The sequence below is a fragment of the Euphorbia lathyris genome, chromosome 7 (genome assembly GCF_963576675.1).
Source record: "Euphorbia lathyris chromosome 7, ddEupLath1.1, whole genome shotgun sequence".
NCBI classification, from domain to species: Eukaryota; Viridiplantae; Streptophyta; class Magnoliopsida; order Malpighiales; family Euphorbiaceae; genus Euphorbia; species Euphorbia lathyris.
The window spans coordinates 29,836,474-29,853,399 of NC_088916.1; the positions used below are offsets into that span (position 1 = coordinate 29,836,474).

Here is a 16,926-nt window from a genome sequence, read left to right on the forward strand (position 1 = left end):
CGCATCCAACTTTGGGTTTGCTTAATATATTACAACTTATATATATATATATATATAAGGTTGAAGAGTGGAGGACTTCATCATAGACTGGGTCCTAGGGTCTCCATATAAAGCCCTAAAATAAGGCATTTTTGCAGCAATTATTTTATTATTTCACGTTATATGTTTTTCTTTTTTAATTATTAGCTAGGAAAAAAAAACATCTAAGGCCATGATCTACAGACATTATTTACCATTTAAAAGAAGATTTATGTATGTAATAAATCATACACTTTTAATTGATTTGATGTTTGTCTAATTGATTTAAAGATTTGATGTTTATAATTATAATTAGTGGAGACTTTGATTTGTTAAAATTAAAATATCAGAAATTTAATGTATCAAATGAATTTTTTATATATAAATGTGTATGTATGCCAAATTGTTGTTCTTATGTAGGAAATAGAGAAAAGAAAGAGAGGATTAATAATTGTTTGCAAGGTTCATTTAAGGAGAAATTAGGTGAAGGAGATATTTAATTGTATATTCATCTTTATTTCCTTAAGTTAGATATATATCTTCTGTTATAACAAAACAAAACTGTCTGGTTGTCGTTTAGTTGTTACATAGCTCACAACTTTTGTTTAAATATGCTAAAGCTATTATCTATATATATAAGAGGAGATACACTCTTGTTGAACAAGTGTTATATTATGTACTTTTTAAATTACCATTATACTAATATCACACGAAACTAATCTGTCTTACAATTTGTGATTCATTCATCATATCTCATTAATACTATTTTTCCTTTTATCATATATATATATATATATAAGCACACAGACTAAAGGCTACTCACATAACGTGTGGAGTAGCCACACCTCGTGTAGCATTTTGAAGTTTCTGTCCAAAATAAGCTAATTCACACAACGTGTGATCTATTCCACTCGTCGCGTGAGGCATAAAACGATGCTTCAAATATGCGCAAAAGGGAGCTACACGTTGTGTGGCTTAGATTTTCAGCAGTCACGCACGCATGGTTCGACTATACGAGAAGTCCGATATGCACCAGCGGACACCAGATCGGACCAAGGGCTCACATTTGAAGTTTAATTCAATACTTATGTGTTGTTTGATGAAACTGAAAATTAAGTGCTGAAAAATTAAATACTGAATTTTAAGTGTTGAATATTATAAGTGCTGAAACTATTAAATTATATAAGTGTTTGATAAATATTAAAAATAAATGTTGAATATAAAAATATTAGTTGATAACTTAAAATTTTAAGTTAAATATTTTGACTTATCAAAATAAGTGATATGCAGCTTAATTGAATAATTTAAGAGCATCCCTAATGGTTGGGTACTCAAACATTCTCCACATCATCAAATAACACTATTAAAAACACCCTCCATAATAAAACACTCTCCTTACAAAAGCTCCTCTAGTGGTTAGATATTTTTACCTTACTTTAATGGGTCCCACACGTCATAACATTTTAATTTATTCATTTTAATTCAAATGTTTGTATTTATTATATTCAATAATCATTAATAATTAAATAAAAAAAATAATTTTTACTATATTATTCGAAAAAAATAGATTTTACTATATTATTCGGATTGGAGATATTTGAGAATTTGGGCTCGAATATTGGGAGTTTGGAGTTTTTGTATTTTGTGAATCGGGAATGAAAGACTAATACTGACTGAATCCATCACGATTATGCTCCATTTAAAAAAAAAATTACTATGTGAAAATAAATAAAGATTGTGAATTGTTGTTGTCCATTTTAAACTAAATTACCACTATATAAATGCTTTTTTAAATAAACTAAATAAGTACTTAATCTACTAATTTAAATTATTTTTATTTTTATCAAACAAGATCTTATTTTTAATATTTATTAGATAAGTTGAGTTTTATCAAATGTAAATAGATATAATATAAGGAGAGAGAAACTTAGTCCTCACAGAAAACGTTAAACGGAAAGAAAAGAGAAACTATTGGTAGAAACTAGAATATGACAAAATTTTATGGAGGTTAAATTAATTACATTGAGATAAACACAATTAATGTACGATTAGTATTAACAGAAAATGAATATGAATAACCCTAGCCTAGCCTAACTAGCTTTTGAGTGGGGGAAATCACAAATTCAACTTGCCACGTAATGAAATTGAACCTTAGAGGTGTGTTTGTTAAATCTAAATATATTTATGGAAATAAGTAGATCGATGGATCCCTTTTCCTTAAAGATTTCCAATTATAGACATAACAGAACATTTTAAAACTCTTGGATAAGATATTCAAACAATACTAGTGCAAATAACGTGAATAAGCATGCATGCAATGTAACAACAACAAGTAGTTATATACTATTATTTTTGGGGAAAATTTCATTGCGGGTACCTCATTTTTTTAGTTTTTGTTTATTATTAGCTTTCTCATTTTTAAATCTAATAGACTAGTAATATCAATTTAGGATCAAATCTATATAAATATATAATAATAGAAGAAATAATAATCAAGATTTACAAAACAATTAATCAGCACTATAGAAGTAATAGAAAAAATACAAATTATATATTGGATATATTAAATTTTTCGATAAACCGGATGAACCAAAGAAAGAAGATTTTGAGGCTTAATAAAATTGGTTAAGATAGATTTTGTTGCAATCGAGAATCGTTTCTCAATATACAATAGAAACATGAATATGTGTGTTAAATTATCACCGAAAAATTAAAAAATAGGACGAACAAAACGAAATGTAAGTTCAGGCAGCCGAATGAAATTTGGCAAAGAAATGTATTAATGTAATTCAAGATTGAAAGAAGTTCAAATTGGAAAAAATTAATACGTTAATTAATTGCCACCAAAAGTAATTTATCGCTCTAGAAGCTACAAAAGTTTTAAAATTCATTTTACTTAAAAGGTTAACGGGTGCGTGTCTATTATTATCTTATATATCAATTTTTATGCTCTGATAATCGCTCTTGATTATCACAATTGATTTCACACTATTCTCCACGAATACATACAGTAGTGGAAAAATGGTCATTTTGCATCGACGTATTTGCGTCGGTCTTCATAAAGTGCGATGAAAAACTCCATTTGCATCAGTCCTTTGTTTGAGACCATGCAAATATCATGATATTCAATATTTGCATCGGCCCCTTAACAGAGACAGACACAAATAACTGTATTATTTGCATTGACCCTTTTAAACAGACTGATGCAAATATCAATTGAATTATTTGCATAGGCCCCTTAAAAAGGCCGACGCAAATAATTGCATTATTTGCATCGACCCTTTTGAACGGACCGATGCAAATATCAATTGAATTATAATAGTGTTGGTATAAAATTAAAAAATTAAAAAAAAACATGAGGAGGTATTCTGCAATTAATTGGGTCAATTTATTAATTATGAAAAGTTAAGTATAAATTTGGATTTTAGGTTCCTTTCTCTCATTTGGCTGACCTTCTCATCTTCTCCTTTAGGGGTGGCAATGAGGAGGGGATTATCCAAAAATCGCGGGTATCCGAACCGACGGGGATGGAGAATAACCGTAAAAATTGGAGATGTGGATTGACACGGGGAATTTTTTTCCTCAAACCTAAATGGGGATGAGGATAGGGATTGCTATATCCACCCAGTGGGATTTCCGAATAAAATTATTAATTTTAATTTCTAACTATTATTTTTATATCAATGTATCATAATAAATTAATAATTTTTTTATAAAAAAATATGTATATGGGTAATATGACCAGTAATTGTTGGTTGCAGATTAAAGAGTAACCAGCAAACTGGTTACTCTTTAGTATTGGGCATGGGGATTCCCCGAAACTGTACCGAAACCGTATGGAGAGGGGATGTGGATGAAAAAAATCCTCGAATCATTTGATGGGGATTCTCCGAAAGCAGATGAAATGGTAAATGCATACTCGTCCCCGCCTCGCACAGTTGCCACCTCTATTCTCCTTCCTTCCAAATCTCTGCCTCTTATTACTGATGTTCTTACTTCCATTCATGACGTTCATTACGATTTGATATCCCTCTTGATCGTATTTGCATTTTTCTTCTTCAACTGGTAACCTATTCGCTTTTTTATTTTGGCTTATTGGTTACTCATTCTTATTTCTTTCATTTAAAGCGGTGCTTTGATTTTGTTATGTATTTTTGTTTATTGCCTTCACTCACTGATTTTGCTTCGATTTTCATCAATTTACTTTGCTGTTTGCTTGGTTTTGAATGTTGCTTGATTCTCATGTTTCACATTGTAAATGAATATATGCTTATTTCTCGGTGACGATTTGGTTTGGGAGTTTGGCTCACGTATTGGTGACTGATTATAATATTTGTTCTTCTGTTATGTGATGTTAATGTCAATGTTGTGTTTCATCTCTTTCTTCTCTTCTACTTTGTTATGAGATCACAGAACAGTCCCTTATCCAATATTTCTATTAAGGAATTTTGAGTATGGAACGAAAAATGATAGATGTTGTTATTGGAGGCAACCTTAACGAAAAAAATCCCAACTAGTGGCCGTGAGTTGATATAGAGCATGACTGCCACGTCCCAACAGTTTGGGACATGTCAAGGTCCTCCTAGGAGGATACACGAGGTAGGTCCCTCTATCATTGAGAAACAACTTAATAAACTAATTATCCATGTTCAAAATCTAATCACATGAAAGACATCCCCAGACACAAGTGTGCGGAATTTGTGAAATTTTCGGACACCGCACTAATGCGTGTCCTACCTACAAGAAGAACCACATGAGCAGATAAATGATATGGCTGGATATTCGGGACAACCCTCTGTGAAATATGATCTATAATCCAATATGTATAATTAAGGACGGCATGACAATACGAATTTCAGCTACAGACCAAACCTATGAACTTGATGCATCAGTAATTAACTGCTCCTTCATATCACTTTTACACGTCCAATAACTGCAAAGTATTTTCATAGGACAATGATGTTGAATGTTTTTTAATGTAATGACACTCTCTAATATTTTATTATGAGTCTTTGGCTTGGCTTATTTTATCCTCTGATATTTTATGGTTGGTTTAAAAATGGAGAAATGAGAGTCTTTATGGGTACTGTCTTTGATCGAGATAAAATCCTTTTTTTTTTTTTTTTTTTGCTAAAGCTAAAAGTAGTTTGGTTCTTTCATGTTTTTGTGAGCAACTGTTATTTGGATAATTCAACCTTTGTTAAATGGATTAAGCCAAATCCCCAGAATTTGGCTAGATCAAATTGAATTCAAATTATGCTTCGACTAGAGGTCTATTGTGTGATGGGGCATCTAAAAGGAATTCAAAGTATGCTTCAACTAGATGTCTATTGATGATCATCATGGTAATTAGCTAGGTGTCTTTGCGGCCAATACCAGTTATTGTATTGTGGTTCTAACAGAGTTATAAGGTTTTTATTTTGATCTTCCTTTGGTGTGGAATTAGGCTTTTAAATGTTTGGTGGTTGAAATTGACTCATAGATCATCCTTCGTTTTATGATATGTGATACAAAGGTTCATCAACTATTTTCCTGACTTACTTTGAGATGTCAAAACTTAAAGGATCAATAATATTAAGTTTATCCATTATTATCATAATGGGAACCGTGCTACATCACAATATCACTTTCTTTGAGTCAGCATAAATGTAGTGTATCTCTTGCGATCATCTAAGATATTCTTTTTGGTAAACCGTCATGGCTTTATCCATAGTCGGGTTATGCCTTCTTACTTTTTCTTTTCCCTATTTGGGGCTTGACAGTTCGTTACAAGTAAAAAAAAGCAAGTCGATTGAAATCAGGGGTTTTTAACCCTAAAGTAATATATGTAAATAAAATAAATGATGTTTAGTAAATAGAGGTGATAATTGAGGAAATATTTTTTTTCGCGAAATAAAATTAAATACGTTAATATGTTTATTAGATGAGCTTACTTTGTCAAAGTTCATCACCATCCAATGGTGGAAAAAAACAAAGTAAAACTTACTTTATAAAAAACAAAGTAAGTATAGTCTAACCCTGAATTTAGACATACTTATTCGATGTTTTATCCGGACTAAATGCCCCCTATAAAAAGAGTTAGAATTTAAAATTGTTCTCAAAAGTTCAAACCTACTCATTCCACCTTCAAAATAATATATATATATATATATATATATATATATATATATATATATATATATATATATATGGGTGAGATCCAGTGTGACAAGGGGTTAGAGTGTCACAGTGAACTTATTGTGTGACATAACAAAACTACGTGGTTTTGATAATAATTGAAAAGGGTAAGGTGGCAAATTCGTAAATAAAAGGAAAGAGATGATAGAGAAATTGTTTTATTTCTTTTCTTTAAAATACATTTTTCTGACATTTCTAACCTCGTTTTTCAAAAAACTTTATACTATTAGACTCGTCTAAATTAGACGGTCATTTTAAGATCTCTGAAGCTCAAATAAAAAAAAAATCGGTGAACGGAATTCGGGTGGGCATTTTCTGGTGAAAAATAAAGTGCCCATAAAATTCTCAAAAAATTTCAGAAAATGTAAAAAATTATTCTGAGAAACTTTAATTCTTGGGATGAAGTGATATTTCTTACGGTTTAGTCCCAATAAAACTTGTTCCTTAATTTTATCCATTTTACATGCTTCAACAATTTTTTGGGTCAAAACCGTAAGGAATCTCGTTTTGAGTCAAGAATTAAACTTTCTTAAAATGATGTTTTACATGTTTTAGAATTTTTTGATAATTTTATGGGCACATTTTTTATCCTACTTACATTGTTCCGACAGTGTACGAAATTGTTCCAAATCAGTGAATCATTTGTTCCAATATAATACTTATATTGTTCCAACAGAATAAATCAGCGTACCAATTTTTCTAATAAAATAGTTCTATTATTTCAGCATAATACTTATATTGTTCCAACATAATAAACCAGTTTACCAATTGTTCCAAATCAAATTTATTATCTATGTCTTCAATTTCATTTTTGTTTCTTAGTATTTAATATAGTATCTTCAAATTTATATTAGTTATATTATTTAGAAAAGGGTAAATTATAAAACAAAGTCAAATGGGAAGCTCATTTACATATTTAACCAATTTACTCAACCTACTACATATTTAGACTGTTTTTGTGTGACTTTCCCATAATACCCTCAATATTTACGCGCGTCTCGCCCCCTCCCATCTGACTTTGCAGATTCCATATTATGCGAAGTCTGCGAACCTAATGTTTGGGTTTATATGTGAAGCATGCTAAGCCTGCGAAGCTAAAGTTTGGTTTACTTGATGAATTTAGTTCGCATATGCGAAGCCTGCGAAGCTAAAGTTTGGTTTACTTGATGAATTTAGTTCACATATGCGAAGCCTGGATATGTTTTGAAGCTAATGTACGAAGTGGTATATAACAAAAAATGGCAAACAACAACGGATTCTAATATTAAAATCATAACATTATCAAAATTTACAACAAGATTGCCACAATAACAACATTAAAATCACAACAACTTTCAAAATTTACAACAAGATTGCCACAATAAACTCCTAACAAAGCACATTCACTCCTAAAATGGTTGGTTAGTAGAGATTGTGCCAATAATCCGGTACCAATTTTGAAGCGGATGAGTAATCTTAGTGTGCACCGTGAGACACATCCATCCCAAAAGGTCTGGACTTCCATTTCTCATCCCAAAAGGTCTGGACTTCCATTTCTTTTTGGGATGAGAAATGGAAGTCCAGACCTTTTGGGATGAGAAATAGAAGTCCAGACCTTTTGGGATGGATGTGTCCCATGGTGCACACCAAGATTATTCATTTGCTTCAAAATTGGTACCGGATTATTGGTACAATCTCTCCTAACTAACCATTTCAGGAGTGAATGTGTCAATCTTGAGGGAAGTTCATCCCTATACAGGAAGGAAAGTTATCTCCTTTGCAGCCCAGTACGTCGCCTTCCAGAAAGGGATGTTATGTATTCAACCACCTTCAGAAAAAATTAATCGTGTTAGGCAGCAAAAAAGACGATTTTGGCTTCGCGAAATGAGGATTAGCGAAGCATGCGAATGTAAATGTGCAGGGAAAGCGGTGATTTTACTTCGCTAATCGATGTTTTCGCGAGGTATGCGAGGTCTGAAACGTGACGATCTACGTCGCATATCGATGCTTTCACGAAGTCTGCGAGGTCTGAAACGTGACGATCTACGTCGCATATCGATGCTTTCGCGAAGTCTGCGAGGTCTGAAACGTGACGATCTATTCACAGACTTCGCGAACTAATCGATTCGCAAAGTAGATCCACACGTTTCAGACTCTTTCTCTTCGCAGATCTTCAGGAAATCATCGATTCACGAAGTAGATCGTCACTTTCCAGGCTCTTTCTCTTCGCAAATCTTCGCGAAACCATCGATTCACGAAGTGTATTCATGAAAAAACGCAGAAAAAACAACAGATACTTACATTTTTCGCCCCTTTCACCCTTAAAAGCGACAATAACAATATGATAACATGGGAAAAACGAAGGAAATAACGTAGAATAACCATTTCTAACATGGTAACAAGTAGAAAGAAACCAAGTAACGAACAGGAAGATGAAGAACCATGACTTCGTTTTCTAGGGTTAGGAAGTTGTAGAATCAAGAGATGAAGAGAGGAAAAAGAGAAATTCATTGTGATTTGGCGAAATGGTGCAGATTTCGTGCAATTTAAAGGAAGAAATGAAGATCAAAATTCTTGAAATCATTAATGGAGGAGCCAAATTTTTGCGTAACCAAGGAGATAGGGGGAACGACCGTTCGCGATGTAGTGGGAAGTGGGAAGGTTGTGGGTATTATGGGAAAGTCACACAAAATCAGTCTAGATATGTAGTAGGTTGAGTAAATGGGTTAAATATATAAATGGGCCTCCCATTTGACCTAGTTTTATAATTTTCCCTTTAGAAAATAATTCTAATTCTTATATTCTTCCAACAGATTAATTATATTGTTCCAACAGAATAGTTATATTGTTTCAACAGAATTGTTATATTGTTCCAACAAAATATTGTAACACATAGTGCTGAAAGGTAAGACCAAAAAATGCCCAGAAAATTATCAAAAAATTCTAAAATATATAAAATATCATTTTAAGAAACTTTAATTCTTGGCCAAAATGAGATTTCTTATGGTTTTGACCCAATAAATTGTTGAAGCATGTAAAATTGATAAAATTAAGGAAATTGTTTTATTGGAACTAAACCGTAAGAAATCCTGCTTCGACTCAAGAATTAAAGTTTCTCAAAATAATGTTTTACATTTTCTGAATTTTTTTGAGAATTTTCTAGGTACTTTCTGTTTTCTCGCCGGAAAACGCTCACCTAATCGCCGGATTCCGTTGATTTGGGACTAAACCGTAAGGAATCTCACTTTGAGTCAAGAATTAAAGTTTCTCAGAATGATGTTTTACATTTTCTGGAATTTTTTGAAAATTTTTTAGGCATTTTTTTTCTTACAGAAAAACAAATCGCCGGATTCTATTCACCAGAATTTTTTTTTACCTGAGCTTCTGGGATCTTAAAATAACCATCTAATTAAAACGAGTCCAACAGTATAAAAGTTTTTGAAAAACGAGGTTGGAAAAGTCGGAAAAATGCATTTTAAAGAAAAGAAATAAAATAATTTTTTCTTTTCTTTTATTTACAAATTTGTCACCTTCCTCTGGTTAATTATAAAATTGGTCTTTGTCACACTATAAGAAATGTGTCACACCTAATCTCTTTTATATATATATATATATATATATATATATATATATATATATATATATATATATATATTATTTTGTGAAATGTTTTTTTTTTTTGTTTACTTAAGATTATGTTGATTGAATTTTATAAAATTAACTAACTAGATTTTAGTTGGTTATATTTTTATTGTTTATGATCATAATTTAAATTTAATTTTGAATTTATTATTTTAATATAGTTATATTACTTGGTAAATTGGATTTGAAAATTAATTTCTTTTGATGGATCCAATCTGATATAAGCCTGATGTAATTATACCACGAACTGATTTAAACAAAGTAATTTAGGTAATTTATCAGATTTGAAAATTATTTGGAATATGTGTGAAGTACTAATTTAAATAGTGCCAAATTAAGAAAATTATTATTTTTCTTATATTTTAAGAATTGGGTTTTATGAATTAGAGGTTTAAGATAAGGGTATCTTCTATGGTTACTTTGTTTTTGAAAAAATTAATTTAATTTTTTTTTTTTTTTGAAGCAAAAATTAATTTAATTATAAGATATGATTTAAGTAATTTTGGATGAGAGCCGGATAGGCCTTTGGACTGGCCCAACATATGAACAACTGGAATCATATTTGAATTGGGCTGGTTGTCTAAACCAGAGGCCCCATATAAATAAGGTAGCCGCAGGTACAGTTACACAGATCCCATCGCCGATTATGAAGACTTAATCAATCAATCTAATAATCGTACGGTCACATTTTATTCCATTCGAATCAAACGTGTCGATTCCATATTAGGTTAAAGTAGACCAATCATATGAGCTTTTATCTCGCAGTCAGCAAATGACACTTGTCACTCTAGCATTACCCAACAGTATTTTATTCACGCGCCGGCGGTCCCTCACTCCAACCTAGTTTCCCTGATCCCAACAGACTAACAAACGCATAACCCAAAATCAAAATCCCCACCAAAATGAAATTTCCCAAACCCTAAAATAATTAGAGAGAGAGAGAGAGAAACCCAAATTCCACATTTTCTGAACACAAGAAAGAAGATACAGTACAATTGTGAAAAATTAAAAAGATTCCATTTTGCAGTAATTGTAATTTCTACAGAGAGATAATTTCGGAGTAGAAAAGGATCAGGAAGCTCCTGATATGGCGTCGTCCAAAGTGATGGCGTCGACGAAATCCAAAAGTTCGGATCTTATATCATCAGCTTCGGCAGCAGCATCAGCTCCTTCTCGATCTAAACGCTCTTCTGCTACTGTGTCTGTTGCTCCTCCTTCCGTGTCTATAAGAGATCAAATTAGGAGTATCGATCATAATTTGACGTCATCATTATCGGCGGCCTCTACAATGACGGTCGACAGCATCTTACGTAATGTGTACTCAACGCCTTCTGCCGAGTCTACACTTCTCGACGCCCAAATTACCCTAATTGACACACCTACTCCTGCACTTTCAACACCGCCTCCGCCGGCAGTTGAGACGAACCACAACAATCATCCAGAAATGAATAGTGTTATGCCTCAGGCGAATAAGACCGCCGACGATGTTTGGAGGGAAATTGTGGCGGGGAGAAAGGAGATGAAAGAGGAGCCTGATGAGATGATGACGTTAGAGGATTTTCTGGCCAAGGCTGGAGCGGTAGATGTAGGAGAGGAGGATGAGGTGAAGATGCCACATCCAGAAAGATTGAGCGGGGGAATTTATGCGTTGGATCCAGTTCCACCCAGTGCGTTTCAAGTATTGGATAAAGTTGAGGGGTCGATTGTTGGTTTCGGGAATGGGTTGGAAATGATCGCTGGAGGAGGGGGAAGTGGTTTAGGCAGAGGGAAAAGAGGGAGGGCCTCGTTAATGGAGCCATTAGATAAGGCAGCACAACAAAGGCAGAGGAGGATGATCAAGAATAGGGAGTCAGCTGCCAGGTCTAGGGAGAGAAAGCAGGTGTTTTTCTTTGTTTTTGTTTTCCCCTCTGATTGAATTTGGTGGTTTCTAAGGCGCATTTTCATGTTTCTCCGGTACCTTGTGTTTTAGGCTTACCAAGTTGAATTGGAGACGATGGCAGTAAAGCTAGAGGAGGAGAATGAGCGGTTGCTGAAAGAGAAGGTATTGATTATTCTTAATTGAATAGATAATGGAACTTTAGGTGTGTATGGTCCACATCTGTAATGAGAGTACACTTTTATCATTGTCATGGTTGTGACAGTTGCCGTATTTTGTCTTTGCTGCTAGATTATTCAAACTAGTGATCCAATTCTTGATCTTTGTGGATTTCTTTTTCTTTTTTAAAAAAGAATTGCTTGCTTGGCGACTTGCAGTTCTTCCAGGATTAGTACAAGCGCTAGAAATAACGCTGCTACATCTTACTGATGAAATATGTATGCACGATACAGAGAATAAAATGACTTTTTTTATTGTCCCTGCATATTATTAGAAGAACAGTGTGTTGTTAGGTCTTCCACAGTAGTCAATTTTTTTTCCATAACTTTGGGGACTATATATTTATATGGTTGTCATAAATGTTATTGTTTATTTACTTCTGTTGTTTATGGTTCTACAGAGCTATACTTTGAAGTTGCAAATGGTAAGAAACAGGTATATTTGTGGTGGATATGAATTTTCATATAGCCGGATAGATTGAGTCAAATAATAGCATCCGCTGAGAGCTTACCTTAACAGGCATGACATTTATAGAAGGCTACATCTAGAAGTATGTTTAAGTTTAATGCCCCAACACCTTCAGAAAAGCTATAATAAACAGCTCAGCTGGAAAAATCACAGAGTTCTTGGTGCTAGCTGTCTGAAGTAATGCATCTTATTTTGCTATGGTGTTATTTACCTGATATCTCTTATATTGAACTAGTTTTCATAGTATATATATCACTTAAAACGTTTGGTTAAGACAACTAATCTTACATCTGAAGTAGAATATAAAATACTGTGATTCTCATAAAATCTGGACTCATTAGGTAGAAGAGAAAGAAATTAAAATCCTCTGTCCACCTTTTACTTCAATTTTAGTTGTACTCTCTTCTCCTAGGTTCTCCTAATTTTCTGAACAATTTGTGGAAAATTATAAATGAATCACATAGCATTCCTTCTCCTATGTATGAAGGTTGTTGAATATGTTTTAGTTATTACTTTTGTTTTCTTCTTTGAACCCCTTTTGTCTCTTAAATTTCTGTTTTAGTCAGTGTCACTGTACAATTTAATTCACAGTGGTTATATCTGATGTCCTTCCTAGCAATTAGATCCAGTACTTCAGGGAAATTTCTCTAAAAAAACATTTTCTGATGGCACAATCTTGAAATTATTAAGGATTAAGTGCCGTTCTGTTAAAATAATTAGTTTGCTTTCATGGAAGTTCGGGACATAATGGATCGTTGAACATATCAGCTTTGTTTGATTGTGACTATATAATGTTGTGGCATTGATTTTTGATGAAAGTTGTCATTATAATTTTAAGTAAAAATCATTGTGTGTAGTTAGTAAAGTTTCCAGCAAATTAGCACTTGATTTAATTTATATTACACAACTGTGTATACTTTTTGGTTCCTTCTCATGGTCTGCACATTACCGATTTGTTAGTTTCAGTTCTGTGTAAAGCAGTAGCTAATAGTTCATTCAACAGATTTTTTTTAAGCTTGTATTGGGTTTGATTTGAAGTGTTTGACATATTGGGTAATTACCTGTCCTGTTCTACATTTCTTGAGCAATTTATTTTGTGCATAATTTCTCATCTGATAATAGAAATATTTTATGCAGGAAGAGAGGACTAAAGAAAGGTTCAAGCAGGTATTATTTTTGTTCTGTTGATAATATTTGTCTCTTGGCAATATGAAAAATTCATGCATCTGCCTAGGATAGAAACTTTTTGCATTGAATATATAGAAACTTTTATTCTGATATTTGTTTCAAACATAGAAACTTTTATAGATTGAATATATAGAAACGTCTATAGATAGAAACTTTTTGCATTGAATAGGTAGAAACTTTTATTCTGATGCTATTTATTTCAAACAATTTATATTTTCGTCTGATAAGGGACTAGCTAGCAGTTGCACTATCAGGTATTGGCCACAAAAACAACTTTTGGTGCGTCAAAAGACTCAAAACTAGGGAGAATGAAGCTTTTTGTATAGTTTAATATTTGGAGGTTACACTTTTCAACCTTGTTTCTGTTTCTCTTTTTAGTGCCAAATAAAAATGACTTCATCAGGTTATGGTTTATCTTGCAATGATTTGGGCTTGGGACTTGTCCATGTACCATGATGTGTTTTCCTTGTCCGGATGGCTGTGTCAGTGTGAGTATATAGGGAGAAATGTTATACTTACAAGCTTGATATTTGAAGTACCTTTGGAACATCCTGAGGAGTACCGTTTAAGAGTTTTCCCATAATGAAATTCTGGATAAAACTTCCTATTTCTATATTATTTGGAAATTGGAGCCTATCCATCAAACCCCTGAAAATGACCTGATACGTCTTCTGGTGTTACCTAGATGCTTGGCTATGTATCCTTGCGTGAAACTGAAGGTCAAGTCATTTGTGTGTAGTATATTGCATTAATGGCAGTGGCATAATAAGCTAATACTAAGGATTTCCAATTCTTCAGCTTTAGACATTTTAAAATGGTCATCATTTTGCTCAAACAACATTCCATACTAAATTGGATTTGACCTTTTTCAGTTGTGACCCTTCATTTGACATATCGTTCAATACTGAAATTTAAAATTTGGAGATGTGAAATTCAGAGTCAGAAGTATAATGTAATTGTAAACCCCCACCGCTCTTTACCTCATTATTCCTTCATATAGCTTCTGCATTTTATTTCTGTAAAATAAGATACTATTGTTTTAACTAAGGGTTCCACTTCTTACCAACTCTCACAAAACAATATAGGAGCAAATTGGGATGGTGAAAACTATCTTTTGATTCTGATTTTGATCTACTGAACTTTCCGAGTGAAAGTAAGAGATAGATTTAATTGACACCAGCAGCCATTCTTAAATTGGCTGGTACAAGATACTTTTCTATTCCACTTCAAGATACTTTTTGAGTAAATCCCAAAGTCCTCTAACTTGATTACCCAAACCCCAAAGATTTTGCTTTTCCATTCTCATCCTATACTACATTGCCCCTCTCTCCTCCTCTTGAAATTTTACTTTAGTCCATATTTTAATTTTTAATTTTTTTTAATCATGTATTTTTTTATTTTCCCTTTTTGCCTATAGACTAATTTAACTTTTGGTCCATGTACTTTGTTTAGAAGTGATTGATTTTAATTTCTATAGTTACAGATGATTAATTTATTAATGCAGAACATGTAGGTATAGAAATTGCTATTAGCTGATTCTCTCCTTTGAAAAAAAAAAAACAGTCACAAAAGAAATCATGAGGTACATCATTCCCTTTCTGTAAGAAGGGAATTCAGAGTCTATCATTTCCTTTGTCCTTGTATCCCTTCCTGGATTCCTTTCCATTATCCCTGCGCGAACCAAACGCCCTTTTAGTATGTATCTTAAAGGTTAGTTGATGGGCATTGCATTTCTAAGCAAGTTTCTTTGTAAGTTTTGAGAGTAGAAGGATAAGAGAGTTGTTAAATCCTGAAGCTAAAAACTATTAGAGCTTTTGTAGATGAGGTAAGAAATAGCCACTGTCCAGAACAGCGGCAGAGCCATGAGAGAAACTCTGGGGTGCTAACCTAGCTGGTCGACGGAGGGCTGCTGGAGATCAGCTGCTTCCTTGGTTTTGGGGTGCAAAAACAGCACCCCCAGAGAGAAAATACTGTGCAGAGGCCGCTTCCTCTTCCCGGTGGTGCAAGCGGATCCCCGAGCCACTCCCTCCACCTCTAGTCCAAAAGAAGGAATGAAACCAGAATCAAGTAGAGTAACTTGGACAGACAAAGGTTGAAGGCAAATACATGGGTATAAAATGGAGGAAGTTGAAGTGCCAATGAACTTGAATACTAAACATATTGATTGATACATAGACCCTTTTTCTTATGGTTTCCATGTTAACTATTGTAATTGATAATTGACAGAGTGGATGGTATGATGTGCAGAAAACAGAATCAATCCTCCTGACATAAAATTAGTGTTTAGAATGATGATATAAAAGATGTGAGCATTTGTTGATGAAATTTGATGGAGAGGAAATTAGTATTAACGTATGTATGCATTGTTTTGGTAGCTTATGGAGAAAGTGGTGCCAGTTGTGGAAAAGAGAAGACCGCATCGTATGCTTCGGAGAGTTAATTCGTTGGAATGGTAGATTACAGGTGTGGGATGCTGTCATTATTCTATTGAATTAGGTATTTGAACCCGATCGAGTAATCGTGGTTATTAATGTAAAGATTAGAGGAGAGGAAAAGTTAAAAAAAGAAAAAAGAGGGAAGGTTTGGCAGGAATTTGCAATGCAAACCAATATTGTTTCTTTGTCCTATTATTATTGTAAGGGGAAAGAAGGGTTTGTTCTTGTTCTGTATGCTGGCTGATTGGGTAATTATTTATAGGAAGATCTGAAAATTTGTTTGAATCAACGTTGGATATTACATCCTCATCATCTCATCTGTAATGATAATGAGTTGTTAAGGATTAAGAGTTGCTTCTCTCTCTGCTAGGAATGTTCCTTGTTGTATATCTTATGCTTTCAGTTTTCTTTTATATGAATTTTGAAATAAATAAAAAAAGAAATTGCAATTGTTGAGACTACAAAGTTGTAATGCAAATTATTTACTGAAATTGCATAGTCAAACAAAACTCTCGCTCTATTCAAGATTAAAGTTGAGCAAAAATGGGATTCGAATTTTCTCAATTCTGAACGAGTTTTGGTATTTTCTAACAAATTGTATTCTGATCAGTGTCTGTCTGTCACTGAGGTCTCTTTTGTCGTTTAATTGTTGTCTTTCTTGTCCCTAAGCTTCGATAATCGAAAAGCACTAGCAATGCAATTACCTTTTTCCTTTCTTTTCTTTTCTTGATGAGAATTATTACTTCATTTAATGAGAGTTAAACAAGTCTTTATTCTTTGAGCCTCAAACTTTGAGTTTTGAGAATAAAGGGGATAATAAGGTCATAAAAATAACTTCCACCTTCGTAATAAAAATAATAATAATAATTGTATCCCTAACGTTTTAAATATGGACAATTACACTCCTATCATTTAGAAGTTGTA

General features: G+C 33.0%; 1 protein-coding gene across 2 annotated transcripts; it reads left to right on the forward strand.

Annotated features, from left to right (window-relative positions):
- The first annotated feature begins 10,668 nt into the window (after positions 1-10,668).
- On the forward strand, positions 10,669-16,458 carry LOC136235619 (G-box-binding factor 4-like). 2 transcript variants are annotated; one of them, XM_066025428.1, is made up of 4 exons: positions 10,669-11,695; positions 11,786-11,857; positions 13,517-13,546; positions 15,388-15,935. In XM_066025428.1, the coding sequence occupies exons 1-4, from the start codon at positions 10,904-10,906 to the stop codon at positions 15,394-15,396; spliced, it is 903 nt and encodes a 300-aa protein (XP_065881500.1). In that variant the 5' UTR covers positions 10,669-10,903; the 3' UTR covers positions 15,397-15,935. The 2 variants fall into 2 exon arrangements, with proteins under 2 accessions (XP_065881500.1, XP_065881499.1); XM_066025427.1 differs by lacking the exon at positions 15,388-15,935 and adding an exon at positions 15,943-16,458 and having other exon boundaries at positions 10,670-11,695.
- Positions 16,459-16,926: the final 468 nt, after the last annotated feature.